A 20,973-nucleotide genomic window follows, 5' to 3' on the forward strand; every position below is an offset into this window, starting at 1 on the left:
TGTTCTTTAGTGGGCTGCTGTTGCTGATATTTGAACTTGCAACATGAAATACATATGCATGTTATTGTGCCAAACTTCTTGTGAGAACACCATATTTGTAAATGACGTAAGTCACTGGTATGTGTTGTTGCAGGCTCTTTGCAAGGTTGACAACCTTGGGTCAATGTTCTCTAGTCATGAAGGGTCAGCTGCTTTCACGATATCTCATTTAACTGTCATTCCACATTGTCACTTTGGGACCCATTATTCTTTCCATCTTGCATAACTGGCCTCGGTCGAGTTTGTAAGTGCTCATATTCCAATGGGGCCACATCCTTCTTGCTGCACATACACTATGTGCTCAAAAGTATCTGGACACCTGGCTGAAAATGACTTACAAGTTTGTGGTGTCCTCCATCAGTAATGCTGGAATTCAATATGGCGTTGGCTCACCCTTAGCGTTGATGACAGCTTGCACTCTCGCAGGCATGCATTCAGTCAGGTACTGGAAGGTTTCTTGGGGAATGCCAGCCTATTCTTCATGGAATGCTGCACTGAGGAGAGGTATTGGTGTCGGTCGGTGAGACCTGGCACAAAGTCAGCATTCCAAAACATCACAAAAGTGTTCTATGGGACTCAGGTCATGACTCTGTGCAGGCCAGTCTATTACAGGGATGTTATTGTCATGTAACCACTCTGCCACAGGCCATGCATTATGAACAGGTGCTCGATCATATTGAAAGATGCAATCGTCATCCCCGAATTGCTCTTGAACAGTGAGAAGCGAGAAGGTGCTTAAAACATCAATGTAGACCTGTGCTGTGATAGAGCCAGGCAAAACAACAAGAGGTGCAAGCCCCCTCTATGAAAAACATGACCACAACATAACACCGCCACCTCCGAATTTTACTGTTGGCACTACACACACTGGCAGATGACAATCACTGGGCATTTGCCATACCCACACCCTGCAATCGGATCACCACATTGTGTACTGTGATTCATCACTCCACACAATGTTTTTCCACTGTTCAATCATCCAATGTTCACCTGACCACATTTGAAGTCCACGAGCGCAATGGAGCACCCCATTCTGCTCTCTCACAATGTCTAATGACTACTGAGGTCACTGATATGGAGTACCTGGGAGCAGGTGGCAGCACAATGCACCTAATATGAAAGACGTATGTTTCTCAGGGTATCTGGATACTTTTGATCACATAGTGTGCATGGCTGATTGCACAGCATGAGAAATGTATCTGACACTCGAATCTGGTTTGTTATGCACAAACTTTTTTGTATTGTCTGTTATTATGTATCTTTGTGCAATTAATCTGACTACTTGAAACCAAGTCTGTGGCTTGCTGGGCTGGAACGCTGGTAATTTTGGGAAGGTTCCTCATCTCAAGTGGCTAGTCACTAACTACTTGTTGTAAGGGCATCACTTTGCCAGATTTGGATGGTGAGAGTTCCTGGCACACTTGCGACAGGGTAGAACACTCGGAGCACATCTCGCACAGGTGTACAGCTGTTTCCGGCACGACTGTGAATTCAAAGCACATGTCACACAGCTTCAATGGTCAGGTACTACAGTGCAAGGCAAGTGAAAATGTTAGGTTATGATCTGGTGCCGTAGAATCAGGCACAGTTGTGTACTTCAACAAAGCTGACTGAGTGTGGAAGTGTTCCCAGTGAATTTTGTAGAAGGTTTCACAGCCTCTGGCACCACTGATCATGTTTGTGCCCACACTATATGAGAGTTGCTGTAAGTTGCTTTGTTTGCAGCTTGATATGCCATTAACTCTACTGCCCATGCTGTTTGCGGTCACAGCCTCCTGCCTCCTCTGTTAATCCAAAGTTTTGAAGTACCTACTGCCTCGGGGTCACCTGGAATTAGCACATTGCAACTAATACCAATCAAACACATAATTTGTTACACAATAATTACTTTATTCATATCACAAGCACAAAATATGTTCACAATGTTTCATGTTACACACCAGACTAAACTCAAATTTCTTCTCTACACAGTCCACTTCTCAGTCTTTTACACAGGAAGCAGGAAGGTTTGTTTTTTCCATATATTGATTGTGATTGGTTTGATTTTCTTTGAATTTTAATATTATTGTTACTGTTATTGCTACACTAGTATTACTATTATGTACTTTGTGTTACTATTAGCAGTACTAGAAATGTCTTCTCTTAAGAGTTTTCTTTTTGATGCAAGCAATGACTATTATTCTTTTTTGCTTGTGTGTGTCAGCTGTCATTCTAGCCTGTCATCATCTTTTTTTCTGTTATTTCATGATTTCAGTTCTGTGTTCAGCAAATCTTTCTTCTTTGTTTGGTGATCTCGTCAGTGTATATGCCTATATCAATTATCTGGGTTTGGCAGCAATTCTTCCCTGTTTGTTGGCAGTTCTTCCCTCTGTAGCAACTATTTTTCTCTAGTAGCAGTTTGTCTCTTAGCAGTCATATTTGTTTTATTCAGCTCCCTTTATACAATATTTAGTGACTACCTCTTATTCCAAAATCACTTTACTATCTCTTGCACATCCTGCCAGGGAATCATTTGCCAACAGAAGTCATTCTCCTTGTTCGAATCCAGTTTCTATCTCATAGAGTAACTATTACCAGTGTAAGACATCTCTGTTTTTTATTACCTATCTCTTAATGTTCCCCGGACCTACACCAGAATTCCTACACTCCTTATGCAAACATGCAATTGCCATAGCCAAACTACAGTACTGTATACTTTTTCTTTAGTCTTAACCTTCGGTGTTGCTCCTAAAGGCCTCACCTTAAAGGTTCCCAGCTCAGGATGTAGACCTGTCTTTTGACTAATCTCTACTTGAATTCCAAACTGATCAATCCTTAGTCCCTACTCACATTATTACTGACATACACATTTATGACCATCAACAATGATTCACACCAAGTTATGATTCTTCCTCCTTTCAGCCCCTGTCACATGAGCAGACTCAGCATAATTCGCTGTGAAGGCAACTATAAACATGACCAAAACATCTCACATCACCTTAAAAAGTTATCTACAATGATGATTAAACAGATTAAAATGTAAGGTCCCTCCACCCTTCTTGTGCAACTACCATTCACAATAATGACCCCAACAATTCCCACCTAAATTTTATAGGAATCCTCCTCCTTGTCCACTACCTCTGAAATCAACTTTTCCAGGCATTGCAGCAATTTCTTGTTTCCAACATCATTCCCAAATGTTTTCCAAAATACAACTGAATCCTCATAATTCAGTTCCTACTGAGTCGCATGCTATTCGCAATATTAAGTTACACTGCTGTATTGTCATCCTCCACTCTGCAGGAAAAGGCTTTGTTACTATGATACTTGACTGTGAGAGTTACGTGGCAGAGGGATTCGTCAGCTCTGAGACACCTTGATGTACTAAAACAGTTTGGAATGACCCAGTGCTTCGACCTGTACTGAGCCTTGGAAAATACGTAATAAAAACCCTGGGTCCCTGAGGTCTCAAAATTCCTTCCACAGATCTCAATCCTCCTAACCCACACATCCCTCCTTTCTACCTGCTACCTAAAATATAATAATCCAGCCATTCAGGGTAGCACATTATAGCAAGCTTTAAAGATACAATTTGATGCATCTTTGCCCAAGGTAGTCCAGCATCTATAACCCTAGCCATTCTGTGTATTTGAAATATTAAGAGTTACTCAAATGAATTTTAGGTTTAGTAGAATTATTAATTTATCTTTCAAGCTGCCTGAAAGACTTTTAATTTTTAAAGGTGGGTGGATAACAGGCTCAAATCTTTTCTTGATCAAAACTCAACCACTTATTCATTTTAGATTGATCACTTTTTTTGGAGATATGCCAAGAGTGTCTTACGATGTAACACCATCATGACTGTATCCTTTTTGGGTCTGTCAATGAGATTATGGTAATGGAAAGCACTTGGTAGAATATAAATAATGGAAGGAGTAAACATAACACCTCATCATATTAGTTGAGGTGTTGATCTGTCTGTTGGACTGGGCAAGAGGAGAAAGGAGGTGAGGACAGGGGCAGGAAGGTTGAGTAAGGTGGCTGACAGCTAGGAAGGAGATGCAGCATGCATGTTGGATAGGAATGTGGCACTGGTCAGCTTGTTCTGGCCACAAGCATAGGAAGTAACATGGAGGAGAGAATGGGGAGGAGGGAAATAGAATAGAGGAAGACTGCTGAGAGGATGGTGCGAGTGTATGGTGAATGAAGTTAGCCTGATGGAAGAGTGATGGAGGTGGTTCTGGAGCACAGTTTTGTGAAGAATGAGGCAAGAACAATTATGGGATCAATGGATGCACTGAAAGGACAATTCTCTTTATATAATCCACAGATTGAATTCGTGCAAATTATACTCAGCAGTGCATTCTGCCACAAGGTGGTCAACTCTGTTCGCGGTCACCTATAAAGCAGTGCAGAAGTTGCAACAGTGCTGGTATATAATATATTACTGCTTTCACAGGTGACCTTGACTCTGACAGGATAGGATATATCTAAGATAGTTGGAACTGAATGTGTTGGGTGTGTGTGTGTTGGACAGGTCTTGCACCTGGGTGTATCTTACACAGGAGTTTGAACCATGTGGCTAGAGATCGAGAGTAGATGGGACAAAAGGATGGACTAGAATATTGCATAGATTGGGTGAACAGTGGAATACTATTTGGAAGGGACGCAAAGGATTATCGGTATGATATTCCTCATTTCTGAGCATGATAATAAGTAATCCCAGCCCAGACATTAGAATGTAGTTAAGTTGTTCCAGTCAAAGACAATATTAGATCATGAATGAGATACTCCTTAGCAGCAGGTTCATCAGTGAGGTTGGAGGATTAGGGACACGTATGGATATGACAGGGGTGATCTGTTTACAGACTAGGTTTGGGGGAGGAGTGGATGTGGGAGTGGGGCAGAGGGTAATGTCTGCCTGTAAAAGTCTAAGTAACACCTACAGCACACTGGGTGAAGAACTGCTTGTCACTGCAGATGTTGTGTCCACAGGCAACCATAGAGTCCTTTCAGTACGGAATAGATAGCAGCTATCATAATGTAAATACTGCTGATGGTTAATGGGCTTGTTATGGACAGCAGTTTGTATGAGCCATTACAGAGTCAGACGTCAATTTCTAGGAAGGTATCACACCAAGATGAGGACAGCCAGTAAAATAGGTAGGAGATAAAGAAAACCAAGCTGTGAAGGAATAAGGATAGTGTCGTCATTCTGCATCCAGATCAGGAAGATATGAGTGAATCTTAACCAGACAAGGTATGTTGGGTGGCTAGGAATGTTTCCTATAGATTGCCTTCTGAAGATAACACTATGACATGATATAATACTTTTTTCCTTTTTCTTGTACTTTATTTTTCCTTGGTTTTTGCTTTATTTTTGTAATACATTGAAAGGGGTATTTCAGGACAAGTTTTGTAAATGTATTTCTCTGTACAACTATTTCTTTGCACAACTATGTTTCTGTTAATGTCATCCAGTTGTCATGAATTTAAGTGTATTTTTCCATTTCTTCTGATGTTGTTATGTTCTCACACTTGTTAATATGCTTAAATCATTTTCCATTAACAGATTAATATGAAGTTGTAATTTTGTATGAAGCTGTCAATCAGTGTACTCAGAATCTTTTAACATGTAATGTGAAGTGAGATGAGTTGAGCAGTGCATAATATCAATAGGTCAGAAGAGAAAAGCATCAACAAACAGACGGGAGCAAGAACAGAAATGTGATTGTCGTGCCGCATGACTGCTAATGCATACTGTGTCTGTGGCGGATGAAAAATAACTGTTTGAACAGTGATCCACTTTCGTGGTTTCAGTGTGACCCAAGCGTAAAGAACTAAATAACTATACACATTGTGTTTCTTATTAGTTAGAACTGCTATCTGGCACATTAATCTTAAAAACTATGATGTGCCAACCACGAAGCTGCATGAATGCTATATGTGTGTGGTTTCAGATGTAGACACCACAGTGTTTAGTGAATGACATGGGCTGTTAAGGGGGGATGTAATGGATTTTTGTCCAAAAAATCGATTTTTCAAACATACTATTTTCTTGATCTACACAGTTTAATCTATGTTGTGTGTGAATTTTATTGTGATAGCAGCTTTAGAAATGCCTTTAAATTGTTAAACTGATTAACTCTGAACCGGCGGCCACTTCCATCTTTTCCGACACTTGGGAAACTGCTTGCTTCAGCAGAATTTTTGTCAGTGTGAATGCTATTGTCTTTCAATATCTTTGGCTGACTTCTATATCTCTGGCTGACATCTATATCTTTGCCTGAAAACTTTCTTGCATCTGGTTTATTTACATTTTGACAATACTAACACATATTAGTAGGTGGAAGGTTTGAAGTCACAAACCTTTACTTGGAAGTCAAGATTTATGCATAATGGGTGGTGGACAAACCGTGTTTAGGAAATGGAGGTTTCATGGAAATTGGTTTACCAACAAAAAAGAGGAAGCAGCTCAAAATGAAGAACATAAGCTCTCCGCCTCAGCATCGAAACTTGGGCCAGGAGAATTGCACAGGTGCATGAATGATGTTGATATGGATCTCATTGGAGCTAGACTTTTTGATTTAGAGACTCTCTGCCAGGCTATAAAGTTTTCATGTTCATGTGTTAGCTGTAAAAATATGGAATGCGTGATTGTTGTTTAAGAAAGTAGAGTGGGAATAGCTTGTGATTTTAAATTAATTTGTAATTTGTGTGGCTATGAATTTTCATTTTCCTCCTCCAAAAAAAAATTGACACTGGTACCTATGAAAGCAATTTTAGGGTAGTATATGCTCTGAGATGCCTTGGACAGGTCAGGGAAGGAGGTAATTTATTGTGTGGTTTTCTGAACATGCCTCCACCTTGTGCAAGGACTGTTAAAATAAATAAAGAAATGTCTGATGCTGTATGCAATACTGTCAAAGTTTCTATGAAGAAAGCAGTGGAGGAACTGGTGGAAATAAACCAAAAAGAAATAGATCCTGGGGTAGATATTCATGACAGTGAATCTCCTACAAATGTTACTGACCTGTGTGTGTCTATAGATGGGATATGGATGAAAAGGGATCACATAACTCTGTATGGAGTTGCATCTGTTATTGGTATTGACTCGGGTAAAGTTTTAGATGTATAAATTATGTCTAAATACTGCCACCAGAGTGCAACAAGGAAAATATCCAACTATGATGACAGTGGGAGGGGTTGGGATGATTTGGGGGACGAGACCAAACAGTGAGGTCATTGGTCTCATCATATTAGGGAAGGATGTAAAAAGAACGTGACCGTACCCTGTCAAAGGAATCATCCCAGCATTTGCCTGAAGCGAGGCAAACCTAAATCAGGAAGGCTGGGTGCGGGATTGAACCGTTGTCTTCCCGAATGTGAGTCCAGTGTGCTAACCACTGCGCCACCTCGCTCCATAAGACAGTGAGAAACTGTGGCAAGAAAAGCGTGCAATAGCATGCTTTAAGAATTACAGTGGCTCAAATAGGGGCATGGTGGCTGCTGCAGCTGTGAGGATGTTCTCCAGATCTGACGACCAGTATGGTGTTAGATATACTAAATACCTTGGTGATGGGGACTCCTCTTCATTAAAAACTGTAACATAAAAATAAGTACACTACAACAATAGAAAAGTTGGAATGTGTTGGCCACATCCAAAAGTGGCTTGGTGATAGGCTTCGGCGCTTGCTGAAAGAGAAGAAAGGTGAAGTACTTGAGGATGGAAAAGCACTAGGAGGAAATGGCAGGCTCTCTCTGAAAGAAATTGATTCTCTTCAGTTATTTTATGGGAAAGCCATAAGGAAAAACACACATAATTTAGAGGCAATGGGGTATGCTGTGTGGGCAATTTTTTTCCACAAACTATCCACTGAACAAACACCAATGCACAATCTGTGTCCAAAAGACAATTGGTATAAGTTCAACAACAGAAATGAGACGTATTCACATAAACACTCATGACCAGAACCTGTTATGAATGCAATGAAGCCCACAATCAGGTTTCTTGCAAACCCTGATTTATTGAGGAAGTGTCTTCTTGGAAAGACACAAAATGCAAATGAAAGCCTCAATAATTTAATTTGGATTAGATACCCAAAAAGGACATTCTGTGGACTTCAAGTACTCAAAATAGGTGTCTAGGGTGCAGTTTTATGTTACAATAACAAAAATAATGGCAGAATTGAAGTGCTGAAGAGAGTTGGTATAGATCCTGGTGTGTTTGCAACAAAAGCATTTTACACCATCGGCAAGAGCAGGGTCAAGAAAGCTAACAGATCAGTAGTATCTTACCTGCAAATACAGGCCAAGCACATTCGAAGAGGAGAGAAGAGAAACCTGGAGTACGAGGAGTATCAGTATGGAGGATTTTAAAATTGAGGTAAGCTTATTACATGAAGGAATATGAGAAGAAAATCTCTGAATGTCATTTTCTCTGTTTAACATTTTTTTGTAAAAGCCTTTTCTCAAACAGTATACTTGTTAGTGCTATGAAATTTTCAGGAGCTGTTTGAAATGTGTTGCTGTCTCCCTGGAACTAAAAAATACGACATCCTGCAATTAAATTCTAATTTTGAGATGATTGTATGTAGAAAAAAAGTTAATTTTGGATGTGCAAAATTAAAAACTCTGTTAATGATACAGTTTGTACCATAAATTACTAACTGTAGTTCAGTGGTCTTATAACCTTCTCGAGACACTATAACAAAATTTTCCGATGGATTTCATGATTATAATTTGAGTTATGGCTTTTTATAAAAAAGACAATAAAAAAATTTAAAAATTCAAATTTCTGGCAAAATATTAATCCTGCATATTTTATTATATTTTTCTGTTAAAACACAGCTCTTTTGTTTTACACATGCAAAATGTTAGATTTGTACATTAATAAATCCAGCTGTAATGATTTTTTAAATAAATGTTTACATTTTATGTTACATCCCCCTTAAGTTAAACTGAAATATGCTAATGAATCTCCTGGTCATGAACTGATATCAAGTACTTCAATCCCAAGTGTACGATGTGCCGATTGCTGTGCAACTGATGTGACTGTACAGTGACTATTGTGCACACTACGAATTGTTTGTGTGCATACACAAATGATGGAAACTTCACTTTCATTTAATGATATCATATTTTGATGCACATTTTAAGCTGTTATTACTACTTCTTATAATTGTGATATGTCAAATGCCAATGTTTATGTCATTTACATATTTTATTAAATTGACCAGGAATGTAACCACACTTCTGCTTACAAAGTTGCAGATTACATTTTAGCTTATGGAACATTACTTTCATTTTACAATGTATAATGTTTCTCAATGCACATTTTAAGCTTAATGTTTGTTATGAGTAATGGCATACGAACATACAGGACTGGAACACGTTTCCTGTTTATTTTAGATAGCATCAGGCTATCACTGATTCCAAAATATTGGTTGTTGATAACAGTATGTATTGATTCAGATTTCATCTCCTAGGTAACCACCTGGCATTCTGTGAGTCATTTTTTGGACTATGTATAACTTTTACAACCTTCAACAGAGGGCACGCTATGATGACATACTGTACATTATGGGATGTTTCTTCCTTTCAATTCTTCATTGTAAATAAAATTTCTTTTTGTTGTGTAATTAATAAATTGTCCTATATTTGTTTTTTGCTATTACACCTGTAATAATTAAGAACCTTCAACATCACAGTGCATCAGCAATCGTTGGTTAATATATTAAAAAACTAAAAACCCCCCTCGATTGCGAAAAAAGCACCTAGTGTTAAGTGTTAACCCAGGTTTCGGTGTAGATAACTACACCTTCTTCAAAACAACAATAAAACCCACAAGTGCCTAAGAAGACCTTTGTCAATGATTAAAAGAACACCATGGCTATACATTTATAAACAAAAATGAAAAGGAAAACACAAACAGTACATATGTACAAAGTCAAAACCACTACTTAACTTAATGATATGACAGGACAGAATTCCTTATCTCCTGTGCACCAATATCCTGGATTAATTTAAAACTTCTCCACATGTGACTTATAAATGAGGGCACAGGGCAATGTTAATCACACAACACTTCATTCACACAGGTATGTGGAGGGCAATGCCGAACAATCTTCACTATGTCCTCAGCGAATGAACAACATGGGAGTTCTCAGAATATCATTTTACTCATTAAATACATGGTCCCACGCCACGAGAGGGACACGACAAACACAGTTCTTTTATTCAGAGCACCAACGTGAACTTTTGAAAACACGTTTCTTGTAGTGGCCGTTTTCACAGCAGCTGTATATAAATTGCAGTTGTTTCAAAGAAAATGCCTTTTTTGCACACTGCACATCAAAATTTTTACTTTTATTTATGCACCCAGATGCGTTTCGCCTTTTTTACAAGGCATCTTCAGTGGGTGTCCTGAAATATTACGATTTGTCCATTTTCACACATAGGTTATGGTTTTACATCTACGTTATAGGTTTTACCATAACTTTTGAAAAGTTTAGCACTCAATCTGTGTTTATTTTTGCAAGTAAAATAGTCACAATTATGACACAGATCACCACAAAAAGAGCTCACCCAGAAGGATAGGGAGTATTGCGATCATTGTTGGCAGGCATGAAGATGGTACCACACATATGAAATGATTACACTCTCAACTTTTAAAGGACCAACATTTATTGTGTTACACAGAGAGAGAGAGACCATGTGATGCAGCTGGCCATGGCAGAGTATCCACAACTGCAAGGCACACTTCAGAGGAGGCAGCGGTACAAGGATTAGCGTAGTCCTGTTTAAATGAGGCATGGTTATGGCCATAGATGTTCATGAATGGCAGGGCAGGACCTACTCCACATACCATGTGGCTGTCCTGGAGACTGTCAGGAACACAAACAGTGAACTGGTACCACAGGCTATTACTCCCCGTACCAGGCTGCAGCAGTATGAGGATTAGCATAGTCCTGTATAAATGAGGCATGATTATGGCCATGGACATTCATGAATGGCAGGGCAGGACCTACTCCACGTACCATGTGACTGTCCTGGAGACTGTCAGGAACACAAACAGTGAACTGGTACCACAGGCTATTACTCCCCATACCAGGCTGGCAGAACATAGGAGGGGAGAGCTGAAAGCACTCCTAGTGGTGCTCTCCCTTGTGCCTCCAGGCACAGACCCAGTGGTCACGGCCCCCGAGGCAGAAGTGGGAGTTGTCACTAAAGATGACCCATTGCTAGTCTGCAGCAGACCACATCTATAACTACTGACAACAGGCGACTTGGGCATGATGCTGCATGGCTCTGAGTGGCACGTATTGTAACAACTGCATGTGGTTAGGCTTGTGTCATGCAACTGCCTGCCAATGGAACTAGCACATACAGGATGATGTTAGACAGCAGTACAGCCTATTGGATGGCCCTTATCATTGCCACTGGATCTGTTGGAGTGTGGTGGACAATCCTCCAGTCCTCCCTCCTTATGGTGCATGTCGGACATTCAGAACAAACCCGTTGTGTGCGCTTGCCTTTCTGTATGCATTGCACCTAACAACAAGCAATGGTGGTCTCCGTAGAATTGGTGTGGCACATAATATGACTCTGGGACTGCCGAGCCTCCCGCAACCCCACAATGCAGTGCTTCTTATACTCGTCTAGCTTGGCAACCCGCTGTTGAATGTGTCGCCTGGCCAAAGTGCATGTGCAGGTGATGCTGTAGTGATGCTACCCATTGTCACACTGGCCAGTATAGCTGTTCGGGGCCCTAAAATATAAAAAATGGTTCAAATGGCTCTGAGCACTATGGGACTCAACTGCTGTGGTCATTAGTCCCCTAGAACTTAGAACTACTTAAACCTAACTAACCTAAGGACATCACACACATCCATGCCCGAGGCAGGATTCGAACCTGCGACTGTAGCAGCCGCACGGTTCCGGACTGCGCGCCTAGAACCACGAGACCACCACGGCCGGCCCTCTAAAATATCAACAGGTGAGCATGACGCCATGGTTCCACCCACACTCCCTGAGTGCATGGCTGACCATGCAAAAGCAATCATTGGCATAGCTGATGGTGAACAACATACAACCCAGTTTGCATTGGACTGTTCGGGCTCTTCTGGGTGCAGCTCTTTTTATGGAGATCAGTGTATTATACTACAGAATTAAAAGACTGCTCATACTTACAGGACTTGATGGATGAACTTTCCTCTGGCTCAAGTTATCAATGAAAGAAACATGATCACTTGGATGCCAATCCAAGGAATAAAACACAGCATCAAACTTGACTGTATCCAGCAACTTATTTATTGGTTCGATAACCTGCAAATCAAATTAAATCATCACCACTGCTTTTACAATGTGTAGCTCTATTGCGTATAATTTTACGTAGAAGAATTACCTCGGCTCCATTCTGCTTGGCTGAGCAGTGACTAATGTTCAAAGACCCCGAAATAAAGTCGTTTTGGACATCAACAATCAAAAACACACTCACAGGGCGAACAATCTGTGCAAAATTATTGAAAAACAATTGTTACATCAATGGTACAGTTGCAGTCATTCTTACATCCTTAAGCACAAGTGTACAAACAGGACAAAAAAATCTAATTGCCTTAAAATATTTTCCAATGGAAAGTATTGAGTGTTGGACAGAATATTGAGTGTATTGTTTCTTTACACTATTTATTTTGCACTTTTCATCTACATCTACAATTATACTCCGAATAGCATCATATCTTGGACAGCATAGCACAGAGTATATTTGGTGTCACTATTATTTGAATCCTCCCTACTATGTACATGGACAAAAAGCCAACTGTTCATACTCTTTGCATTAGCAACAATTTCTACAATTTTACCACTGTATTCCTTCTCAATAGGTATGTATACGGCGTGAGTAGCAGTAGGATCTGTTCTTCACAAAATTTACAATCTGCAATACTGGTGTTTCACTTCAATTAACACAGAGTTTAAATGGTGAGTTGAACATCCTGTTGACATTGGGGGCATTAGGGGTATAATCATGGCAAACAGATGAATGTGACTCTGTCAAAGAGGAAATGGTGGAAGCACATGGACGAAGTCAGTCCAGGAAGAAAACAGTTAATTGTAACAGTGGTGCAGGTTCTACAGGCTCACAATCGGGGGAAAACTTGATGTAAAAAATACTAAAATGATGAATCGGAAAGATAACAGTAATTTGCATCAAATTATCAATGTTACAAATCAAGGTCCGCTTACGAGAAAGGATATTTAGAAACTCTGGTATAAGCATCGCCTTTTTGAACACAACTCAAACTAGCAACAAAATACTGAAAAAGGTATAATTTCCAAGATCAAATATATTTTTCTATTTAATTGTGTTGTTGTATCTTCTGGTAATCTAAAATTAATGACCATGTCCAAAATCTATATTTATATAGCACAATTTTAGTCCGACGGTATTACAACCCCTGTGCACTAGATGAAATTATTTCCCACAATGAGAAAAATGAGTTACTCTAACTGTTGTATACATATTCTTTAAACTGACTTGTTCTGTATCATTTCAATAAAGGAATTGTTTAAATGATCTCTGGAACATGAAACTAATTAACTATGCTGAAACCAATAGTTGCTGCTATGTAACACATCACACATTCAAATGCCTATATGTATGTTCATATTTTTCCTGGTACAATACTCAGTTGTGCTATCTGCTTAAACAGGATATTGTCTGCTAAGACTGTACAAGTTTCTAACACAGATCAGCCCCTCTATCTGCATATCCTGCCCTGATCGGTAGTATCACAAGTTTATACTCACAATGTCTGTATTTAAATCATAGCTAACAGTGCCTTCAGTTTCATTAACTTCTTACTAAATATAGGATTTCTGAATATATTGTGCCTTATGAAGGTATACTGATACCTTATATGAACAATATTTAAAGCTTGCCTACCCTTCTCTGCAAAATGTTCAATCGTAAGACACTTAATATCTGAGGACAAACTAAAGTTTCAAATACTGAAATTCATTCCTGAAAATCAACTGCAATAGGCATAGACGTATTACCTACAGCACCATATGAAAGTTTATTCTGGACCAGGACTCAAACCCAGATTTCCTGCTTATTGCTTTAGGTACTACATCTATACCTATTGCAATTAAGTTGATTTTTCAGGAATAAATAAGACTTGGATGACAGCAGACACAGTTCCTCACCAGTATTTTACTACATAGTACACAAATGCCAGATGAATAGTATAATTCTCAGTTTACATTACATTGTTTTATCTATTGTTTGAATGTTATCCATACATATTATAAAAACTGATGTATGTATGTATGTTTCACACCTCCTCTTAAATCAATGGATTGATTTCAAGCAAACTTGGTACACATATCACTTACTCTCTGGGAAGAACGACTGTGGTGGTAAGAAACACTTACCCCTCAAAGGAGTGGGGGAGTGGGTGAAAAAGGAGTGTAGCTCACGATGCACAATTGCAAAATGCCAGACAACTGACCAGTATTTGAGACTGACAGCGCTTAGTGACTTGCAACCAATTTTACACATGGTTTCATATGTTTACAAAACTTTTTCTCACTGATAATTCCCCACAAATTGATTAAAGGAAAAAGTCTATTGCTTACTGCATTTTCATTGTTCATGCAGTAAAACTGCTGCATCACACATGACCTTTTAATTTACTTCTTCTTTGCTACTGATTCTGTTTGCAACACATTTTGCATACAATATTCATATATACCACGGAATGTACTTACAAAAAATCACATATCAAAAAAAGTTTTGCATCACCTTGGTTCTGAAAGTTCCGGAACCTGTACAGAAAATTGGAATAGAGATCAACATAAACATCATTTCTGCCCTTTTTATTGCTAATGAAAACCACACATTGCATATTGTACCACCACACAGCAAGGCCTTCAGAGGTGGTGGTACAGATGGCTGTACACACCAATACCTGTAACACCCAGCAGCACATCCTCTTGCATTGATGCATGCCTGTATTCGTCGTGGCATACTATCTACAAGTTCATCAAGGCACTGTTGGTCCAGATTGTCCCACTCCTCAATGGCAATTCAGCGTGGATCCCTCAGAGGGGTTGGTGGGTCACGTCATCCATAAACAGCCCTTTTCAATCTATCCCAGGCATGTTCAATAGGAATAATTCAATAGCCAAGATCGCTTAAATACTGTTTACTGGATATCCGGTTTTAACACACTAAAGGTGCCATCATTGGATCTGAACGTAGCTTAACATTTATAAACCATTTGGATATCCAAATTAATGAGGCAGACCAGCTGATATGAAATAATTGTCACAAAAATTAAAAAAGAACTGCTCTCATGGTCACTCTTTTCCATCAGACATGTAAAACCGAAGTCACAAGATAAAACTATTTGGTACATGACCACTGCTCGACTAACAATGGTAATGCCGACCGTTGTTAGTCGAGCAGCGGTCATGTACCAAATAGTTTTTATCTTGTGACTTCTGTTTTACATATATGATGGAAAAGAATGACCATGAGAACAGTTGTTTTTTGTTTTTTATTTTTTGTGACAATGATTTTATATCAGCTGGTCTGCCTCATGTATCGGGATATCCAAATGGTTTATAAGTGTCAAGCTACATTCAGATCCGATGATAGCACCTTTAGTGTGTTGAAACCTGTTATCCAGTAAACAGTATTTAAGCGATCTTAGCTTTTGAATTATTTCTACAACAGAGTGATCGCCCCATGACACACTATGTGTTCACTGCAAAATGTTCAATAGGGTTCGTGTCTTGAGAACATGCTGGCCATTCTAGTCGAGCAATGTCATAATCCTCAAGGAAGTCATTCACAAGATGTGCATGATGGGGGTGCGAATTTTCGTCCATGAAGATGAATGCCTCGCCAATATGCTGCCAATATGGTTGCACTATCGATCGGAGGATGGCATTCATGTATTGTACAGCTGTTATGGTGCCTTCCATGATCACCAGCAGTGTACGCTGGCCCCACATAATGCCACCCCAAAACATCAGGGAACCTCCACCTCGCTGGACAGTGTGTCTAAGGCATTCAGCCTAACCGGGTTGCCTCAAAACATGTCTCCGATGATTGTCTGGTTGAAGGCATATGCGATACTCATTGCTGAAGAGAACGTGATGCCAATCCTGAGTGGTCCACTCGGCATGTTGTTAGGCCCATCTGTACCATACTGCAAGGTGTCATGGTTGCAAAGATGGACCTTGTCATAGATGTCAGGAGTGAAGTTGCGCATCATGCAGCCTACTGCGCACTGTTTGAGTCTTAACATGACATCCTGTGGCTGCATGAAAAGCATTATTCAACATGGTGGCGTTGCTGTCAGGGTTCCTCCCCGTAATCTGTAGGTAGTGGTCATCCACTCTAGTAGTAGGCCTTGGGCAACCCGAGCGAGGCATGTCATCGACAGTTCCTGTCTCTCTGTATCTCCTCCATGTCTGAACAACATCACTTTGCTTCACTCCTAGACGCCTGGACACTCCTCTTGTTGAGAGCCCTTCCTGGCACAAAGTAACAATGTTGACGTGATTGAACCGTGGTATTGACCATCTAGGCATGGCTGAACTACAGACAACACGAACCGTGTACCTCCTTCCCGGTGGAATGACTGGAACTGATTGGCTGTTGGAGCCCCTCGCCTAATAGGCGCTGCTCATGGATGGTTGTTTACATCTTTGGGCAGATTTAATGACATATCTGAACAGTCAACGTCTATCTTCAGGAGTTCTGGGAACCAGGATGATGAAAAACTTTTTTTGATGTGTGTATATCATTGTACGACACACGGTTCAGGAGATATGACATCATAAACAATGAGCTGTGTGAAAACAGAACTGCAGGGCGAAATATGTTATTATATGTGACATGTGCTTATGTGGGCAAAGCAACGGGAGAAAGGCTTCTCTTAAACTCCTAAATTCATTACGACCAAACTTGGTACACTTATTACTTACTATCTGGATAGAAATAATGTGGGGGTAAGAACAAGCAACCTCCTACTCGGGTGGTGGTGAGACTGTGCAGAGAGAAAATGGGGGTGGGGGACTGAGAGGACAGAGAGTGTGGGGAGGAGGAGATGGACATAGATGGGGGAGGGGAGAGAAGGAGATGGACAGAGAGAGGTGAGAGGGGGGAGGAGCAGGTGGACAGGGAGGGGGGAGGAGCAGATGGACAGAGAAAGAGAGAGAGGAGGAAGAGATGGACAGAGAGTGAAGGAAGAGATGGACAGAGAGAGGAGGAAGAAGGATATTAATCAATAGAATTTCGGAATAAATATCTATCTGGGCAATGCTACGTACTCAGTTAGTACTAGATATAAATTAAAAAGTTTACTGACATGAACTACAGGTATTCTATTCCAATTGTTCTTTCTCAATTTTCTATCAGTTCTGTAGGGTTGGGTATACCGTGTAAATTTTTCCAACATTTCTTTATAGAGGGCTTAATCTTAATCATACATCCAACAACAACAAACTTACTAATTAAACACTTATCAGCCTTTGTCTACGGGAATATATTTGACATAAAAGCTCACTTAGCAGTCGCAAAAAGTACTCATTTTATAAACTAAAATAATTACACTGTACGTACACAAGAGCTCAGTGAAGTTGTTTTGTTTACTCATGTGATGGAAATGGGCAGGATATGCTGGGTAGGTATAGTCTATCTGTAAACTGAAAATCGAGCACCACTTGTAGTGGGGGAAGAACACTACAAGTCCCATACAGGATGACCAAGAATCAATTTTCCCTCTAGCAGTGTTGAACAGTGTGCAGAGATTTATGTAGATTCTGTCCATATGCATTTCTTGTATTAGCTTTATTAGTAACTCATGTCTGCATTCCAGTAGTGTTAACACATCTTGTGGAAAATTAACATCCCCGGGCATTTCTGCACACTGCATTCATTTGGTACAGTGTGGAGGATTGGCATAAATCTGTGTGACACCCTGTAGCAGATTCTTGGGATGACTGGGGCAGATAGAGATGGAAATAACCTGCTCATCATCAATTTGCAGACCTATGAAGGAGGGAAATGCATGAACATAATCCGGTAACCTACCTTCCCCCACACTTCTACCCCCTACATCCCTCCATTCAGCCTGTTACACCTGAACACAATTTATCCTTTATTATGGCTCAACACCACTTAGAGGTGGTACTCACATTCAATATTTGTTTTTAACCCACTACATTTAAAGATAAATTTTAATTTCATACTGTTAAAACAATATTTTTAATAATCTGCAATTGTTTCATCTCCTGCCATTCATAAACTATTAGTCCTTAAGAAAACATGAATAGCTTCCCATTTGTAGCAATGTAATGTAGTTTAATTTTGTACTGGGAAACATTTTTGCTATGACCTGTAGCTTTTGAGTTACTCAAGAAAAACATAAAAAAGTTATACCCCACCAGTCAGGATTTCTAGTATGTTGTTAATGACATTCCCTCCTAGCACTGTACAAAGGATTTGTAACTAGGCCTACAAGACTATTTTTTCCTCAAATTTTCCTTCATCAACTGGACAGTTCGTCATGTGTTATTATAACTGGATATGGATGAAACTCCAGTGAAATATTGTATTATAATTTACAGGGCTACTCACTAGCAAATAATTATTGCAGATAATGGCACAAAGGTGATTGTGTGGTAATTTTAACAAAGTATAAAGTGACTGGAGTACATCACACACCAAATACTGATGTCCTGTGCTCCATGGATACACTTAGTAGCATATTTGGCCATTCTGGTCCTAATGACCTTATTACATTTGGCAAATTTAATATAAATGCAAATTCAAACAGTGTAGTAAACATGAAGCTCACTGATGTATTACACTCATAATCTTTTAAATATAATAAGCTCACACACTAGAGAAATGGACAGATGCTTCTCTAGAACACATTATTCAATAATCAGCAAAAATGTTACTGATCATGTAAATTACAGTATAAATACAGGAATAAAGAAACAACTCAACAAATAATGACACAGTAGCTGTACAAAATAGGAATGCAGGAGAAAGAAGAAGCAGGCGAAAGAAGATGCAAATATATGGTATAAGACAAGGCACTGGAACTAGGGACCTTGTGCAGAGCAAGATGATGATGTGGTGGAACTGATTGGGAGGGGGTGAAATAAAGGAAGGAAAGACTATTGTTGAGAGGGTGTGGGTGCAGGGAGTTAGCAGAGACTGAGGCGAGGAAGATTACCAAAGTGAAGGATGTGTTGCAAGTGAGTGAGTGTGTGTGTGTGTGTGGGGGGGGGGGGGGGGGGGTTGAAGGATCCAGATAGCACAGGTTTCAAAACAGCCATTGAACTCTAGGATGTTGAGCTCGACAGTGTGTTCCACCATTGGGTGATCAACTCTGCTCTTGGCCACAGTTTGGCAATGGCCCTTCATTCGAGTGGACAGATGGTTGGTGGTCATGCCCACGTAAAATTCTGTGTAGATTGCAGCAGAGCTGGTATATGAAATGGCTGGTGCCAGATGTGGCCCACCTATGATGTAGTAGGATAAATCTGTGACAAGACTGGAGCAGGATGTGGAGGCTGGACGTATCAGACAGGTCTTTTTCCTGGATCTTCCACAGGGTGTGCCCATGTGTCAGGGGGATTGGAGCAAGTGTGGCATAAGTAAATTAGAGGAGGAGGATATCAGTGTTTAACGTCCCGTCGACAACGAGGTCATTAGAGACGGAGCGCAAGCTCGTGTTAGGGAAGGATGGAGAAGGAAATCGGCCGTGCCCTTTCAAAGGAACCATCCCGGCATTTGCCTGAAGCGATTTAGGGAAATCATGGAAAACCTAAATCAGGATGGCCGGAGACGGGATTGAACCGTCGTCCTCCCGAACGCGAGTCCAGTGTGCTAACCACTGCGCCACCTCGCTCGGTAGTAAATTAGAAAGATCAGGTAAGTAGTGGAATGCTGCTTTGGGAGGGGTGGGAACATTTTGTGGGCAGGATGTTTGTTTTGGGACACAATGACAGATACTCAAAACCATGGTGAAGGCTATGGTTCTGTTGCTCCAGTGCAGAATGATATTGGGTGATGAAGCAAGTGCTCCTTTGCATCTTTCTGTTGGGGTTTGATAGTGGATTAGGGGTATGTGAGAATATGGTGTGGGAAATTGTCTGTGAATTAGGTTTAGGAAATACTGCCTGTCTGTGAAAGTCTTAAAGACCTCCTTCACCATGCTGAGCAAGGAAATTCTTATCACTGCAAGTACAACCATCCACAGGTGGCCACACTGTGTGAGAGTAATTTTTTTAAGTGTGGGAGGGATGACAGGTGCCAAACTGCAGGTACTGTTGATGGTTGGTGGGCCTGATATGCACATATTTGTGGATGGAATCAGGAATCATCAGAGAAGACAAGGTCTACGCCCAGAAATGTGGCATGGTAAACTGAAGAGGACTAGGTGATTTGAATGGAGAGAAGATGATGAGTTTGTGGAGGTGTGGTGATGCAGTGCCTTGGTCCTGAGTCTGTATCATTAAGATAACAGCAATGAACCTGAATCAGACAAGAAGTTTGGGGTTTTGGGAGGGTAAGAAGGTTTCCTCTAGATAGCCCTTAACATATTAGCATAGGAGGGTGCCATGCAAGTGCCGATGACTATGTTGTGGATTTCTTTATATATCTCCCCCTCAAAGGAGAAGTAGTAAAGTGTAGTGATGTATTTAGTTGGATGTATAAGGAATGAGTGAGTGGGATTGAAATCAGAGGGACATTGGGACAGTCAGTGTTCACCAGCAGCAAGGCCATGGGCATGGGGGATATTGGTGGTTAGGGAGGCTGGCTATATCACCAGTGACGAATAGGGATGCAGGTGGTCATGGCTGGGATTGGTCAAGAATGGGTGAAGGTTATCTCTCTCTACTGTCCGTTTGTATCTCTCCCTA

At 40.4% G+C, this 20,973-nt stretch overlaps 1 protein-coding gene across 4 annotated transcripts in view; it reads right to left on the minus strand.

Moving 5' to 3' along the window:
• The window catches only part of LOC126469879 (uncharacterized), a 406,588-nt gene that overhangs the window by 118,680 nt on the left and 266,935 nt on the right, over positions 1 to 20,973 (minus strand). For all 4 annotated transcript variants that reach the window (XM_050097207.1, XM_050097205.1, XM_050097206.1 and 1 more), the window contains 2 exons: positions 12,425 to 12,529; positions 12,211 to 12,345 (listed from right to left, as the gene is read on the minus strand). In XM_050097207.1, coding sequence (XP_049953164.1) covers positions 12,211 to 12,345; positions 12,425 to 12,529 — 240 coding nt within the window. The remainder of the gene's footprint in view (positions 1 to 12,210; positions 12,346 to 12,424; positions 12,530 to 20,973) is intronic.

This window comes from Schistocerca serialis, chromosome 3, assembly GCF_023864345.2.
Source record: "Schistocerca serialis cubense isolate TAMUIC-IGC-003099 chromosome 3, iqSchSeri2.2, whole genome shotgun sequence".
Taxonomy (NCBI): domain Eukaryota; kingdom Metazoa; phylum Arthropoda; class Insecta; order Orthoptera; family Acrididae; genus Schistocerca; species Schistocerca serialis.